Source organism: Diplotaxodon limnothrissa, linkage group LG1 (genome assembly GCF_057381915.1).
Source record: "Diplotaxodon limnothrissa isolate DT_005_m linkage group LG1, D_limnothrissa_male_GT1.1, whole genome shotgun sequence".
NCBI lineage: Eukaryota > Metazoa > Chordata > Actinopteri > Cichliformes > Cichlidae > Diplotaxodon > Diplotaxodon limnothrissa.
Window position 1 is genome coordinate 5,078,316 of NC_140596.1, and position 16,243 is coordinate 5,094,558.

Genomic DNA, 16,243 nt, shown 5'->3' on the forward strand with positions numbered 1-16,243 from the left:
CTTGAAGACGCAGATGTAGATGCTTGAACTTCAAGCAACTGACGCTATTGGTTGCCCTGCTGCACCTGCTGTTGAACCTGGGCAAACTGATGCCGGATTTGCCTGCATCTATCCTCCTGGTGCTTGTGCTCTTGCTCCAGTTTAGCATCGAGTTCAGCCTGCTGTTGCATGAGAGTTCGCAAACGTTTGGACAATTCAGCCACATTCTCTTGTCCATCAATATAGCCACTTACTGCCCCTTGTTGGTCGCTGCCATCTTGTAAATCACCTGCTTCACATTCTGGAACAAGCCCTCTCTTTGCTTGGGTAGACATCTTCTCCACTCATTAATTGGCCTGGAAACCCACTGCTGCTGCCACCAAATGTGGTAGAACTTGACTTAAGCGGCCAAAGAAGTGCAGGAGACAGATGCTGTCCAGTGTAGCGAGTGATTTATTCACCATTTTGTGACCAAACCATATTTACAAAAATAAATTTAAAAAAAAACTCAACTCCATAATTAACTCAGTTCAAATAAACATAACTAAACTTAAATCAACGGAAATTAAGGTCAAACTCCATACAGCTACACTGACCTGGTCCTTCCTTCCTGAACACCTGCGTTCACCCGCTTAAATAGTCCACTCACCCCTGGACTATTCCATTAGGTAGGTGAGAAGAACCAGAACCAGAACCAGTCCATTTACTTCTTTTGCACAAAGTAGTCTATGGCTAAAAGTTCATGATACAATGAATAATGTCTATTTTGAGCTGAAACGTAATACCCCCATGAAAAATTTATTTAAATTGTTTCCTTTAATTACTTTACAGCCAGCTGCTGTATGAGGTATACAACAAACATCCTGGATGGTTCAACCCAAACAAACCTTGCTGAGTAAGCATTTTATTTACCCTAAATACATGATTTTTTTTTTCAGTTTGTCAGAATTTGGTGTTTGAACATTTGTGTGGTGGGTGAGTGCAATTTGTAAAACACTTTACATTAAAAATGAAGAATTTGGTAATATTAAGAATATTTTTGTGTTATTGAATCGATGACAGGGTGTAAACTAATATAATACTTGTGATGAACTATTCTTGTCCTTTTCCACCAGAGCCTTGATGAGCCTAGAAAAAATTCTAGAAGAAACTCCAGTAAAAGGAGTCATAAATATATCTTCAGGCAATTTTGTGGCTCTCCTCTTCAAACCCACTGGTTCCTTTACAGGCCTTGAAATTTATGCCAGTGACAATGAGGTAAAAACCCAAAAGACAGAAAGGATTGACACTGCTGTTTTCACTTTTTGGGAGCAATACTAACCACGTCCAATCATTTCTTTGGCTTGGGCTGAAATATCTGAACAACTGTTAGACGATATTTAAACAATGTGTACACACACTTTGATCTCAGATGATGACTTTTACTGATTACTGCTTTGATTGACATTGCCTTGAGCACAATTTGCAGGTCATATTATTTTCTTATCAATTATTACATCACTGAACAAATTTCCATTTCTAAATTTCCTTGCTATTAATACTTCAAAAAGCCTTTTAAATACCATCAACTGTGCAGTAGCTGTGACAGTTCTATCATACTATTTCATGTATTCAAATGCAATATTTCTCCCTCTGTTTCTGGGAATGATATAGGCAGGATTGAGTCAGGTCCCCAAGAGCAAAGTGCATGTTCAGCTACCAAGCACTCTGGATATTGGACAACAGGACAAGATTGTGTTCTCCTTGTTTAAGTTGCCTGAAACAAATGGGGTAGGGCAGCATATGGGCTTCTGTAAAATACTTTGTTTCTTCTGTTGTGTATAAAATTCTCCACAATTTTCTCACAGTCAATATGAAATATGTTTTGAGTTCTAAATCAAGCTTGTTCCAATGAATCCCATGGATACTTGATTCGACTGGGTATTGGGGAGCTATCTTGTTATTTGATTTGTGAGCAGGTACCATTTTTAAACCTGATTTATCTTTTACTGTTGTAGTGTTTATAGTTTATTTCTGCACGTAACTCCAACTGCAAATTCACATAGATTTTTTTTGTGATTGATTGTATATCATTGGCCAAGTTTTAGCCAAGTTCACACTCATTCAGAATTCCTTTCAGTATTTTTGTACATAATTTGCTTTATTATTATTACAAAGGAAAAAAAGTAAATGGGTTAAGGGTTGTGTTACACATCATGCAGGCTGAATTATGTTTTGAAAAAAGAGGAAGAGTTACTCAAACACAGTGATGCACAAGAAGTTGATCTTTTGGTATTATGTAAATCAAAATGTAAAGCAATACAAATTTAGAAACATTTGAATTTAGGGGGTAGAGTAGTAGTACATGGGAAAAGACAAACCTCTTGTTTTTACTAAGATGTAAATGACAGATTCAAAACAGTGCGACATTATCTCTGAGTTGCTTTCCCCTTTTGCAGTTAGAATTTTATAAAAATCTTACGTAAAATCATTATGAACAAACTTTTAAATGAACTGGTGTATGTGTTGCATTCTAGACTGATGCGGGAGTGTTATATGATGTATATGATCGAAGACTGGTTATCCTGAGTGTGCAGGGCAAGCGAATATCAGGTCTTAAGGATCCTGTCAACATCACCATAAACTTTAAGGATATAAATGTAATTATAATTTCATTTCATCACTTGTTCCACTCTTGCATATTGATATATAATCCTGAATATTATGGAAGTCTGTGTAAATTATTATTATTACTAAAAGTTAGTAAAAAAATATAGATGCATAACACTAAACAGATATAAAATAGTTATTTTGTTATATGTCTGTTTATTTTTGCCATAGAAAACCCAGGAACCCTCCTGTCAGTTCTTTAATTTTTCAACAAACAGTGAGTAACCAAGCATGATGTCTCTCATAAAAAGTAATATGTACCATAACTATGTCTTTTTTAAATTTGTAGTCATCTGGGTTTCTAGTTTCACTCAACATTACAGATTTCTGAGTGAACTGATATAATTAAGAGGTGACAGCATCTCATGGATAATAGTTGTTTTTGTTTCACTTACCAGATTTCAGTACGGATGGCTGTCGCACTCGGTGGACTGATGGTCAGAGTAATGTCACCTGTTCCTGTGACCATTTCACATACTTCGGCGTGCTCATGGTAGATTTATTCTTTTTTAATATACAAAGTATAATGAACAAAAAAAGGCATAAAATTATGCCAGTAATTTAAGAAATCTTTTAAATAAATAAATAAGAAGGAGAGTTTTAAAAAGAATTACATCACAGTTTTGTCATGCCTCAGTTAGGCTTGTTAAATCCAAAAGTTTAGGAAAACACTAAACAAGTATTGCTTGCTATGAAGGTTTGCCAGGGTTAGGGCTGCCACGATTAGTCGACTAGTTACGATTACGTCGACTATCAAAATCGTCGCCGACTAATTTAATAGTCGACGCGTCGTTTGAAGCTTTGTAAGATCACAAAAGACGCAGGAATAAGTAGTAGGATTTAAGCGTGTAATAACGGACCGAAACAGAAGATGGCAGCACTGCATGTACAAGGATGCCAGCTGCCATTAACCCCGAAGAAGAAGAAGCTATGTCCCAGAATTCATAGCGCAGCCCAGCTCAGTTTCCAACAATGGCAGCAGCTAGTTAGTTTGAATATTACTGGTATTATTCTTTCTGGGTCACAAAATAAACGTTTAACATATATTCAGGCGAGAATGTAGCTGTGTAAACTTTAAATATCTGCTCAGTTTATCAAGACACCACATATTTTCAAAAACACTCCGACGTTTTCGGAGACGTCTGTTACCCACTAGCTCGATAGCTAGCCGGGGGCAAGGCTCACTAGCGCCGGTGAGAACACTGGCCTCCCAGCAAACAGTTTTCAAACCCACCGCTGTCTTTCGCTACTCAGGTTAAACATATATGAGTCACTTAGATAACTTAAAAATGTTATTGTTTTGCTTTTTTTTGTATTTTATTTGTTCCTGAGTAAATCGGTTTGGCTGAGATTAAAGTTACAGTTTTTACACAGCTGAATAAACGTCAAGCAGACAGCTGATCATCACAAGTGTGAGATGCTCGAGAATATACTCCGGTGTCCTGTTATATTTTAGATAGCAAGGAGCAGACGGCTGAGTTTATTAAACTCCACCGAAACAATCTGCAAATTTCATTAAAATGTAATAAACTAACATCTTGTCTTTTTTAGTTAGCACATACCTTAAACACTTAAAGCTGTAAGCTAATGATAGTTATATAAGAGCAGATGCTGCTGGTGCAATAAGCTGTAGGTTTTACGTCCAATGGATGCATGATCTGATTAGTCGACTAATCGCAAAAATAATCGGTGACTAGTCGACTATCAAAATAATCGTTTGTGGCAGCCCTAGCCAGGGTAAGAACATTTATATGCAAATATTAGTAAATGAGGTCCAGTGTCCTTCAGACAGGCAAGAACAAAATGGAGGCAACGTACAAGAATACCAAACATGGAAAAGGTCCACGCAGCTCATACTCAAGCGTGGAATGATGTGGTACCTTGCAGTCATTGAGCTGACTGCATTCACGGTGTACCTATGCATTACAGTGTCAAATGTGAGGCACTCTGTCTGACAGCTAAAGCTTGGGTCAGGCAACAAGCTAATGACCCCTACACACCAGCTACTGGAATAAAAGTTGTGAGTTTATTATAACGGATACAGTAACATTTAATTAGCTTTCTGTTAAAAACAGCAGAGGTGATTTAATATGCCAGTTAACTTGCCAATTGTAAAAAAAGCAGTTAGGTCTGAAATATTGTTATTAAAGTTAAAAAGGCTAAACTTAAACATTTTGTAAAATGAATACATTTAAAAAAACTATCTTAAATAAATAACCGCCCCATTTTTAGGATTCACTAAACTTAAAACATCTAAAAACCTCAATTTTGTGCCACTAATAATGTGAACAAATAATGTGAAAGTATATTTGCTCCACAGACGTCTCCTTCTGTGCACGTCTCAAAAAAAGAAATTGAGATATTAGCATACATTTCTGTGATTGGCTGTAGCGTGTCTCTCTTTACTCTGATCATCACCGTTTTACTCTTCATCACAAACAGGTAATTTGTGGTTTTTTGTTTTTGTTTTTTTCCCCATCAACATATTTTTCAATCAAATATGACAAAGAAAGTTGTCATTTACAATAGATCCCTTCTTCTCTATCCAACAGGACGCTCAGAAAAGATGTTTCTATGAACATCCACATCAATCTCGTCATCGCCCTGATCCTCCTCAACCTGCACTTCCTGCCCAGTCAGGCAGTGGCAGCACACCCCTCCACTTGGCTCTGTTTCTACATGGCTCTTGCCCTTCACTACTCCCTGTTGGCCACTTTCACCTGGATGGCCTTGGAGGGGTTCCACCTCTACCTTCTCTTAGTCAAAATCTTTAACATTTCTGTCAGCAGATACATTCTCAAACTCAGTGTGGTGGGATGGGGTAAGTGGAATCCTTCAAACAGGAAGCAGTCAGCAATCTTGTGCGTGACTAATCATTTTTTGTGTTTCAGGTGTTCCTGCAGTCATTGTGTCAGTGGTGGTTATCACAGACAGAGGCTTTTATGGCCATGTCCCTCTAGACAGATCAAACTATGATGACATGAAAATGTGAGGAAAATATTTATTACACAGAGTCATTCATCTCTCTCTCTCTCTCTCTCTCTCTCTCTCTCTCTATATATATATATATATATATATATATATATATATATATATATATATATATATATATATATATATATATATTAGGGGTGCAACGATACACAAAATTCACGGTTCGGTTTGATATTTTTTCGATAAAAAAAATGTTCATGCTTTTTTAATTTGTCATTTATTAAAATTATAAATATATATTTTAAGTCAAAAGTACAGTTTTTAAATTTAATGTTGCTGAAACAACAAAGGGATAAAATAATAAATCTATCTGATCGAGAAATCACTCATCTTTGGAAAAGAGAGTTTGTTACAGAGAAATGGCTCTTTCCAAAATAAAAGCTATACTATACGCTTCTTCTGAGCTATATTCTCAGCAGCATATTAAACATATCAGGTCCCCATGAGGAGAATCATGTGCTAACGACTGTCTAAATGACTCGGGTAAAATTTGTAGCATGCGTGCTTGTTGTTTTTGTCTGCTTCCACTTGTCTTTGCACTAGGATGATGTCGGCATAAATGTGCAGTCATATTCATTGTGTTCCCACTAGTGCTTTCAGGTTAATCTCGTTGAAATGACATTAACGCCACAACACAGCAAATCTCCGTTAACGAGCTACCGCGGATCGCCCCGTGCGTGGGGCTAGACGGCATCAACACGTTAACGAGCAAACTGCACTAACGCAGTAGTTCCCACCCATGTAATTGAGCATTGCGTGGCACATCCGACATACTGTTTTACTTTTGTCCATGACGCGCTTACCTTCAGGGTCATACGTCACATGAAGACCAAAATAGTTCCAAACGCCAGATCTGAATGAGGGTGGGGGAGATTAAATTTGCCATGTTGCAACGAGCTTAGCTTCTGTCTTGCTAGCTTGCCCTGCGCTCAGTGGATCTGCGCTCGACAGTGCAGCCTAGGCGGAGTAGTCGAACGCAGATCCACTGAGCTCTCAACACAGACAGCATCATCAGAAGAAACGTTGATAAAAAAAATTAAAAATTTTGTATTGTTCAATACATATGCATACCGAACCGAAAGCACTATATATATATATAAACATATAACTGTGTGAGATGAAATCACTGTCTGTTTTCTTTCTTTGTAGATGCTATATATCTAATGAAACAGTGAAGGCGGTCACTACTACTGGACTGTTCACCATGGTGTTCCTCTTTAACATGATCATGTTTATGGTGACAGTCAAACGTGTTTTGAATGTTGGGTATAACAAAGAGGTATGAGTTATTCTTGTAATCCTTTTTTAAATAAACTTCAACCTTTGATATTTATAGTAATTTCCAAATCCTTCCACAAAATTGTATCCTTTGATAAGCCCGCCAACAATGAACTGGTCTTAACAACAAGGACTGCTGGTTTTTCGAGATAATTTTCATTTCTTTGCATGAGAAATGGTTCAATGTGGATTTTTAAATAAACTGTTTACATTCCAGTAATATTTCAGTACCTAAAACCTAATTTCCATTACAGTGTCTATAAAAAATAAATAACAACAAAAAAAAAAATACTGAAGAATTCCTGTCATTACCTTTAAAACACATGTGAAGGCCTCTGTTAGTTTCAGATTTTGTCTCTAATCTGCTGTGTCTTGTGTCATTTTGTTTTTGGACAGCTTCGCCACAAAAACGCCAAGCAAGCAATTTTTCCCCTCCTCGGTGTCTGCGCTCTGCTCGGCATTACCTGGGGCCTGGTCTTCTTCTCGTTCAGTAACCTGACCAACATTTCCCTCTACCTTTTCTGTCTCCTGAACTCACTGCAAGGTCTGTATATTGTGTTTCATTCATTTAGTTCTTCTGTGTGTGTGTTTGTGTGTGTTCAATCAAAAATTACTACTAAATCTAACCAAAATAACAGAAAATAATTGTGGATTTTAACAAGTGAAATGAATGTAAACTTAATTTCATCGCAGTTTTTAAAAGGCCAAACGTATTTATGCATGACTTCATTTAAATCAGCCGATTCTACAGGATCAGATCTGAACCTTTTTCAGATTTGGTGGTTTTAATATGAAATAACCACTAGTGACTCCCAAAATATGGGTTAGGATTCCGTTGTGGTCACATCAGTTGGGTATGATGGGTCTTTTGCAAGAATACTGTATGACATTATAAAAAAGACTTTTATATTAGTCCTGTGATGGACTGGCAAGCAGTTCGGGGCATACCCTACCTGTCAAAGCTCAGATAAAATCCAGTCCCCCAGTGAATCTAAATTAGATATGTGGCTGTGAAAATAGATGGTTGAAATAAAAGTTGAAATGACCAGAAAATGCATATTTAACCCTTTCATGCATACTAGTGACTACAGTGGACAGCTATTCGAAGGCTGTTTTCTTGTATTTGTGTCATTGTTGATGGTTTACGTGCACATTAACCACTACACTGGACACTGATGTGTCACGTCACTCCATACCCTGCCATGTTAAAAAAAGAAAAAGGAAAAAATTACATGTTTAAAAAAATGAAGTTAAAAATGCACATAGAAGTACAAAAATCATTTTCATGCCTAAAGATAAATGAAAAAACTTGGTCTTTCACGTGGAATTCCAATAAAATTGATTCATGTTTGTGGCTGTAATGTGACAAAATGTGGAAAAGTTCAAGGGGGGCGAATACTTTTCCAAGCCACTGTACTATCAAATAGATGGTTCTATTTTTAGCAGATTTCAATACAACTGTTTCTGTTGGGGTGTGTTTTGTTTGTTTGTTTTTGTTTTTTACCATCTATGGATAAACAGCAATCTGACACTGTTGAAATATCAGGTTTATTGCATGATTTGTATGTCTGGCTCACTGTCCAAACCTCCTCTATTTAACTCTCTCTTGCTCTCTCTTCTGTTTGCCTTGCAGGTTTTTTCATCTTCCTGTGGTTTGTATGTTCATTAAGAAAGCTTAAAAAATCAGCTGAAGCAACTTCCTCCAGTAAGATGATCAACAGCAAATAACAAGAGTTCGAGAAGTGTGTTCATGGAATTTACTTTACTTTACTTTACTTTATTGATTTATATAGCAATCTTCACAGGATAAAAACCACAAAGTGCTTCACAATAATATAAAACACATAAACATAAAACAGTACAATCAAACATACAGTACAAATCTAATTAAAAGCTAATCTAAATAAGTGAGTCTTAAGATGATGTTTAAAAGAATAAATAAAATTCCGGAGGGAGAGAATTCCACAACCTGGGGGCCACCACTCTAAAAGATCTATCAACTCTGGTTTTAAAACGTGTTTGGGGAACTACCAACAGCCTTTGATTAGATGATCTCAGGCTGCGAGAAGGAGTGGGAGGTTCTAAGAGATCAGAAATATAGGCAGGAGCGTCATGATTCAAAGCTTTAAAGTCAGTTTTTAAAAGGACAGTTTATGGACTTCCAAACTGTTCAGCTCTACTGCTCTTCTGAGCAGTAGAGCTGAATATTATCAGCATAAAAGTCAGGGAACTGCCTAATTTCACATTATAATTTTGGCTTTAGATTGTCTGCATGTATAACCATGTACCATGTGTAATGAAATGGGATGAGGGATTTATCTTTCCAAGATATTATGTTTAGATAAGATGTTTATTCAAGTTTCTTTTCTTCTATGAAGGGCAATTCTGTGAAAATTGTGAAATGGTGAAACTGAGAGAATAATTTCTGCAGAAAATCCTGATCTGACCTGATCTTTCTGTCCTGATTGGTCCTGGTTCATTGTCTGTCAAGTCATCTATTCTACTTTTATACAATGCATAAGGATCTGATCTTAGTTTTAGTTGTGTAGAGCTCTGACATTTGTAATTCTGATATTCTGGTATTGTTATCTAGATAATTACTGCATATCATATTTTATGTGAGATTTTTAAATATATCTTCAGGTGTGTCTTCTTACATATATAAAATGCATTTGTGAATACTTTCAGTACTATTTTGCTTATCTAAGCATGTATCTGTATCTGAGTTTACCAGAGGCTATCATGTCAATATAAACAATAAAAACTGGAAATTGTGCAGCTTCATTCTATTTTTGTATTAAGTTTTTTTTTCTTGTTTTTGGAGGGCCATTTTTTCCAGTGTGGCATCTTTGTGTGAGTAAATTTGAGTTGACATACCTGATTTACAACATTTCACTGAAATGTTTATTTATGATTGCAGTCATTATATTGCTTGCTGATGTTTTAAACTATTTTACATGTAAAGATACTATTTCCAGCTGCAACTATAAAGACAAACCTTTAAAAGACTGCCATGTGAATACTGATTTTGCAAGTGGTAAATGAAAAAGCCTGACTTTTAAAAAAGCTTTTCAAGTAGGGATGGTAATTGAGATCATTTTAGCAATTCCATTATTGCTATCAATTTGATACCAAGTCTCATTGGGTTCTCATTGACTCTGATTTGAGAGTCACCACCATCTCTAAGCAACATATCAAAGACACATTTGTGCAAATTAATTACATGCTGAGTGGTCAAATGTTTGTAAAAGTTGGAGGTATTTATCATCTGTTGTGATCAGTGTTGGGGTCATTGCTCAAAAGAAATAAGTAATGTATTACACATGTAACACAGAAAACCTTTCTAAAAAGTAATGCAGTACGTTATCAAGAAAATTTGCCACTTATGGGATAAGGTTTATATTATATTATCTTATCTTACGGAATTATTTGGTTTGTAACTCTGATCTGAAACACACTGTCTCATAATTATCAGTTAATAATATAAACCTACAGGCTACAGTCCCACACACCAACACAAATCCCATCTTAATGAAGTCAGATATGATCTTTCTCTTATTATTTAGGTATAAACACAAATTTGACAGCACACAGTGATTCTGTGTTGAAATATGAACAGGTAGAAATGGAGGTTGCAGCCTGACTGCTCATCATTGTTTTTGTTAGCTGTTAGAAGTTCAGAGTCTGACTGCTGAGCTGGGATCGGCATCTACTCAGCTTTAACATAACTCTGTGTTTTTGGCTAGCTTAGAGTTAGCACTCTGGCTATGCACGTGCTCGCAAAGAAAGAAGTTCAGTTATCAGTATAATGCAGTTGTTTCTGTCCTGGATGTAGTCTTCACTTCACCATTACACTCTCGTTTTTGTACAATAAAAGTAAAAGTATTGTCAATATTCACGCTGCAAACTGAGCCAGCATTTTCCTCCTCCAGCACACAAACTCAGCTGAAATCAGATGATTGTTGTGCAAGTGCAAGTGGAATCGATAGGAAAGCAGGCTATTGACTCCAAGGAACTGAGCTTCTGGGAACCAGTTCTCTACAAGAACCAGTTCTCAATCCCCATTCCTAACTCCAAGTCAAACTGTACTTCTCTATACATCTGTGCGTCTGTGTCACTTGGCTGGTGTAACTGATGACTGGTAACTAGTTTGATTTTAACATCCAGAGACCTCATGGAGGTTAAGTTACCACTGTGGCTGAATCACAACAATTCTGCAAAAATCAGTGGGCCATAATTCCTCAACAGCACTGTAAAAGACTCATTACCAGTTATTGCAAATACTTGTTTACAGTTTTTACTGCTAAAGGTGGCCCAACCAGTTAGTGGGTTTAAGAGGAAATCACTTTTTTTTTGCACAGGGCAATGTAGGTCTGGATTAATTTCCCCTTAATAATAAAAACTATCGTTTAGAAACTGCATTATGTATTTACTTGTAGTATCTTTGAATAATATTAAAATTTTGTTTAATGATCTGAAACATCATTGTTACAAACATACAAAAAAAAGTAAATCAGGTGGGCAAACACTTTGCCATACAACTGTATATGCTTTGTCCAAAAGGAAAGTTTAAACGTAATCGTAAATTTAGGCGGGTGTCTGTACCACAGAAGCTGGGTAAAGTGATGACTTTTTAAGTAATGATTTAATTACTATTTGTTTGAAGGCCAATAGTGCCTTCAAACAGTGAATATAGTCTAGGACTTTTTGGGGGAGTCTTGTAGGAATCAGGTATAATGGGCATGTTGATGGTTTGAAGGAAGTGATTGCTCAAAGGAACTATAAATACTACTACTAGTACTGAAAGTAGATGTATGTAGTGATAAATATGCAAGGTGAATCTTGAAGACGATTCTTGAAGATGATTCTCGGATATTCACCTTGCATCCAAGAGCTGTACAGTTCCTTTAAAAGCTGGATGTGGAGAGTCCCCTCTTTTGACACCTTAGCTCATGTGAGACACATGATTAATAGCGGGTCAATGATCCCCTTAAGGATACCACCCACTAGGGTTTAAATACTTTGGACTCCCCACCATACAGCCCATATTCAATTATAATGTTGTTTTAAAGCAATACTGAGTTGTGAACTTTGTTGTACTGTTACTGCACACATCACTGAACTATGAAACATTCCATTTTGATGCTACTGTATTATTGTATCATATACGTGTGTGTGTGTGTGTGTGTGTGTGTGTGTGTCATGTTTAAATAATGCAGTAGTTAGCTCAGGTCCTCTACCAGAGGCCTGGGAGCTTGAGGGTCCCATGCATTAACTTTGCTACTCCTATGACTGCACTGTTCTGCATATAGATCTCAGATGCCGTTTGTGGGATGTGCTGGTAATGATCACCAAGATTGCGGTCACTGCCCTAACTCCTCCAATTACCACGGGGACCACTAATAAAATGTAAATAAAATAAAATGTTTTTTCTCATGCTAAGCTTTCATGTAGAAATAATTCCATACTGAAGCAGCACTGTAAATTGTTCTTATATCCTCTTATCTTCTTTGTGTCCACCCTAAAACCATGGTTACAATAAGGCATCTAGCGATGGCATTATTTTTGTGCTACTATTCTGAGCGCAGGTAAAAAAAAAAAAATTCAGGTGCAAGTGTTGTATTTTGAGGAGAAATTTATTTTGAGCGAACAAAATTCATTGCTGCGTGCAAAAAAATGTATTTCAGTGTTTGCTGTTATCCATACACACACACAATAGCAGCACCTCTCACTTTTGCATTTGCGCTAGCTCGCAATGTATTGCTCGCGCTCTCAACATTTCTGCCCGTACATGTTCAGCTCTTTCTGTACACCATTATATTTGTGCCATAAAACCAGCCAATCACAGACTTGGATGCAAAAAAGTCTGATTGTCTGTTTTGGTCTCCAATCAGCTCGAAATGACGAAAAGCAATATCCCAGAATGCATTTCGTCCAAAACTCAGTACAAAACACAGAGTGGCAGAGTTTGAAATATTACTCTTTCTGGGTCACAAAGTAAATTTTTAAGATATTTTCATGTGAGAATGGTGCTGTGTAAACTTCAAATATCTGCTTGATTTTTCAAGACATCACATATTTGCAAAAGTGCTCTAACGTTTTCGGAGATGCCTGTTACCCACCAGCTGACCGCATAGCTGGACTGGCCATTGGGCATACCAGGCATTTGACCAGTGGGCCGATGGTGATTTTTCATTTTTATGTTTGTTTGTTTGTTTGTTTGTTTTTGTAACAGTTTATACAATGAAAGGTGGTGGATTAGCCAATTGGTCATGATCAACTCTGAGCTGGACCAATTACAATACATCTGCATTGAGGTGAAAAGGAAGCAATTTGTCCCGTACTTCAGCTAGAATGAAAAAAGGACACAAAACTGGAGTTATTCTGTGTCTTTGCTGCACAGCTGCCTCTTCTCTCATTCTCTCCCCTCCCTCTCCTGTTGCTACTTCAATCATGAAACTGATCAATGATCAGCTGATCGGCTTTTCTGCTGAAAGTCCCGTCTCTCTTTGCGCCAGAAAGAGGAAACCAGCGGATGTTTAAGCTTGATCAGCTGTTGTTAGAATATATTTAAAATGACTTTCTAGTATCAGCTGATGTTTGCTGGAGCCACAGCTGTAAAAGCTGCTGGCCACGATATCGGTTTGGATATCTGGTGAGAGGGAAACATGAAGGTGATACATCATACATATAGTACCAACAAGACAGTGTACATAACTGTCACAACAGCGTTTGTTTCAGTTCAAAGGCTTTAAGGTTTTTCCTGTAATACCTGGTGGTGTAGTTGGCTGATTTTTTGTCCCAGTCCAGCCCTGGCTGATTGGGTGGTGAAGGCGCGGACTCCCGGCACTTTGTTTTAAAAACCCTTTTCGTTTCTTTCACTACTTGGGTTAAACACAATATATAAGTCACTTAGATAACTTCTAAATGGTAATGTTTTGTTTATACCTGGACCGTTTAATTTAAATCTGAAGTCTTGGAGAACTGTAAGTCTGTTTTGAATTTCACCCGTCATATTATGAAAAGTTTTCCTCCTCAATTTAAATATTTTTTATGTTCGACTTAATTCAGAGTCAGCTGTTTAAATAAGAACAGAACATTTTACATCAGGGGATATTACAGCACACTTTGGGTGTGATTGTCCCCCATTATCCATCATTACATTTGTTGCAGAGAAACAAGCACAGGGCTCTCATTGATTTAGCGTATGGTGAATTATATATTTTCATTTACTTTACATTTGTTTTGTGTTGTGTGTCTTATTTTGAAATAAATATTTTTGCGTTACCATATCGACCAAAGAGCATTAAGGGGCAGAGAGGAGGATGTCACTCTCAAAGTTGTTGGCACATTTCAGAAGGACACTGCTAATAAAGTTACACATTTACACAGTGAATTTGTATTGATTATTATATTTACACAATACCACAGTTTTTGTTTTGGTCGTATCATTTTATTTTGTTGTATTTATCTGTGAAATGTTAAGGCTGGTCCTTGAAAATATTGTCTGACATTCCGTGACGCAAAAAAGGTTGGGGACCGCTGATCTAAGTGACTTATATACTATATGTTTAACTCGAGTAGTGGAAGACCATGGGGGGTTTGAAAACAATGTGCTGGGAGCTGCGCCTTGACCACCCGGTAAGCTAGTGGGTAACAGGCATCTCCAAAAATGTTAGAGCGCTTTTACAAATATGTGATATGATAAATCAAGCAGATATTTGAAGTTTACACAGCACCATTCTCGCATGAAAATAACTTAAAAGTTTTGTGATCCAGAAAGAGTAATATTTCAAACCCCACCAATCTGTGTTCCTCCGCCACTGCCTCGTTTGAGTTTTGGATGAAATGCATTCTGGGATATTGCTTTTCGTCATTTCAAGCTGATTGGAGACCAAAACAGACAATCAGATGTTTTGGATCCAAGTCTGTGAAGATCTCATCCCGTGGGGTCAAAATGATCATGAGAACGGTGAGCAAAGATCCCAGAACCACACGGGGGGACCTGGTGAATGACCTGCAGAGAGCTGGGACCAAAGTAACAAAGGTCACCATCAGTAACACACTACAACGGCAGGGAATCAAATCCCGCAGTGCCAGACGTGTTCCGCTGCTGAAGCCAGTGCATGTCCAGGCCCGTCTGAAGTTTGCCAGAGAGCACATGGATGATACAGCAGAGGATTGGGAGAATGTCATGTGGTCAGATGAAACCAAAGTAGAACTTTTTGGTATAAACTTAACTCGTCGTGTTTGCAGGAAGAAGAATACTGAGTTGCATCCCAAGAACACCATACCTACTGTGAAGCATGGGGGTGGAAACATCATGCTATGGGGCTGTTTTTCTGCCAAGGGGACAGGACGACTGATCTGTGTTAAGGACAGAATGAATGGGGCCATGTATCGTGAGATTTTGAGCCAAAACCTCCTTCCATCAGTGAGAACTTTGAAGATGAAACGAGGCTGGGTCTTCCAACATGACAATGATCCAAAACACACCGCCCGGGCAACAAAGGAGTGGCTCTGTAAGAAGCATTTGAAAGTCCTGGAGTGGCCTAGCCAGTCTCCAGACCTCAACCCCACAGAAAATCTGTGGCGGGAGTTGAAAGTCCGTGTTGCTCGGCGACAGCCCCAAAACATCACTGCTCTCGAGAAGATCTGCATGGAGGAATGGGCCAAAATACCAGCTACTGTGTGTGCAAACCTGGTAAAGACCTATAGTAAACGTTTGACCTCTGTTATTGCCAACAAAGGTTATGTTACAAAGTATTGAGTTGTATTTTTGTTATTGACCAAATACTTATTTTCCACCCTGATTTACGAATAAATTCTTTACAAATCCTACCATGTGGATTCATGGATTTTTTTTTTTCACATTCTGTCTCTCACAGTTGAAGTGTACCTCTGGTGCAAATTACTGACCTCTGTCATCATTTTAGGTGGGGGACTTCGAAAACCATAACTTTGTGCTGAATATATGGACAGAATATATGTGCATTTTCCTGTATTTAGTTTAACACTTTTAATGTCCACATATTTTTACTACAGACTTAGTGGCACAGAAGAATGTAAATTCAGATACTGTAGCCTTTTGTCAGTTGACACTGCCTCTTTCTTTTTGACAGTGTCATTTACATATTGTCATGCCAACCTCAAAATAAGCTGTAAACGCAAACATTACAGCTGAATATGCTTACTCATTTGTTTTTTTTGCTGTTGTGGCTTCCTGTATTCTTTTCAGATGAAATCATTTGTACAGCAACTCAGCAACAGACGAAAGGTAGGCTATGCTTTTTTAATGATACACACATATACACACATGCACGAATAATGTTAATGTAAATAA

General features: G+C 37.4%; 1 protein-coding gene across 1 annotated transcript; it reads left to right on the top strand.

The window, feature by feature from the left end:
- Positions 1 to 1,101: 1,101 nt before the first annotated feature.
- Positions 1,102 to 8,628, top strand: LOC146639294 (adhesion G protein-coupled receptor G2-like). The gene is made up of 11 exons (XM_085351162.1): positions 1,102 to 1,236; positions 1,633 to 1,749; positions 2,496 to 2,618; positions 2,800 to 2,845; positions 3,027 to 3,121; positions 4,949 to 5,070; positions 5,181 to 5,449; positions 5,520 to 5,616; positions 6,772 to 6,901; positions 7,288 to 7,444; positions 8,534 to 8,628. Exons 1-11 carry the CDS (start codon positions 1,102 to 1,104, stop codon positions 8,626 to 8,628), a joined length of 1,386 nt encoding a protein of 461 aa, XP_085207288.1.
- The last annotated feature ends 7,615 nt before the right edge of the window (positions 8,629 to 16,243 follow it).

Excerpts from the sequence above, each read along its gene's own strand:
- LOC146639294 (XM_085351162.1), top strand. The coding sequence starts at position 1,102 with ATGAGCCTAGAAAAAATTCTAGAAGAAACTCCAGTAAAAGGAGTCATA. Across the intron at positions 1,237-1,632 it reads TTTATGCCAGTGACAATGAG|GCAGGATTGAGTCAGGTCCC; the intron begins GTAAAAACCCAA and ends GGAATGATATAG. Across the intron at positions 1,750-2,495 it reads AGTTGCCTGAAACAAATGGG|ACTGATGCGGGAGTGTTATA; the intron begins GTAGGGCAGCAT and ends GTTGCATTCTAG.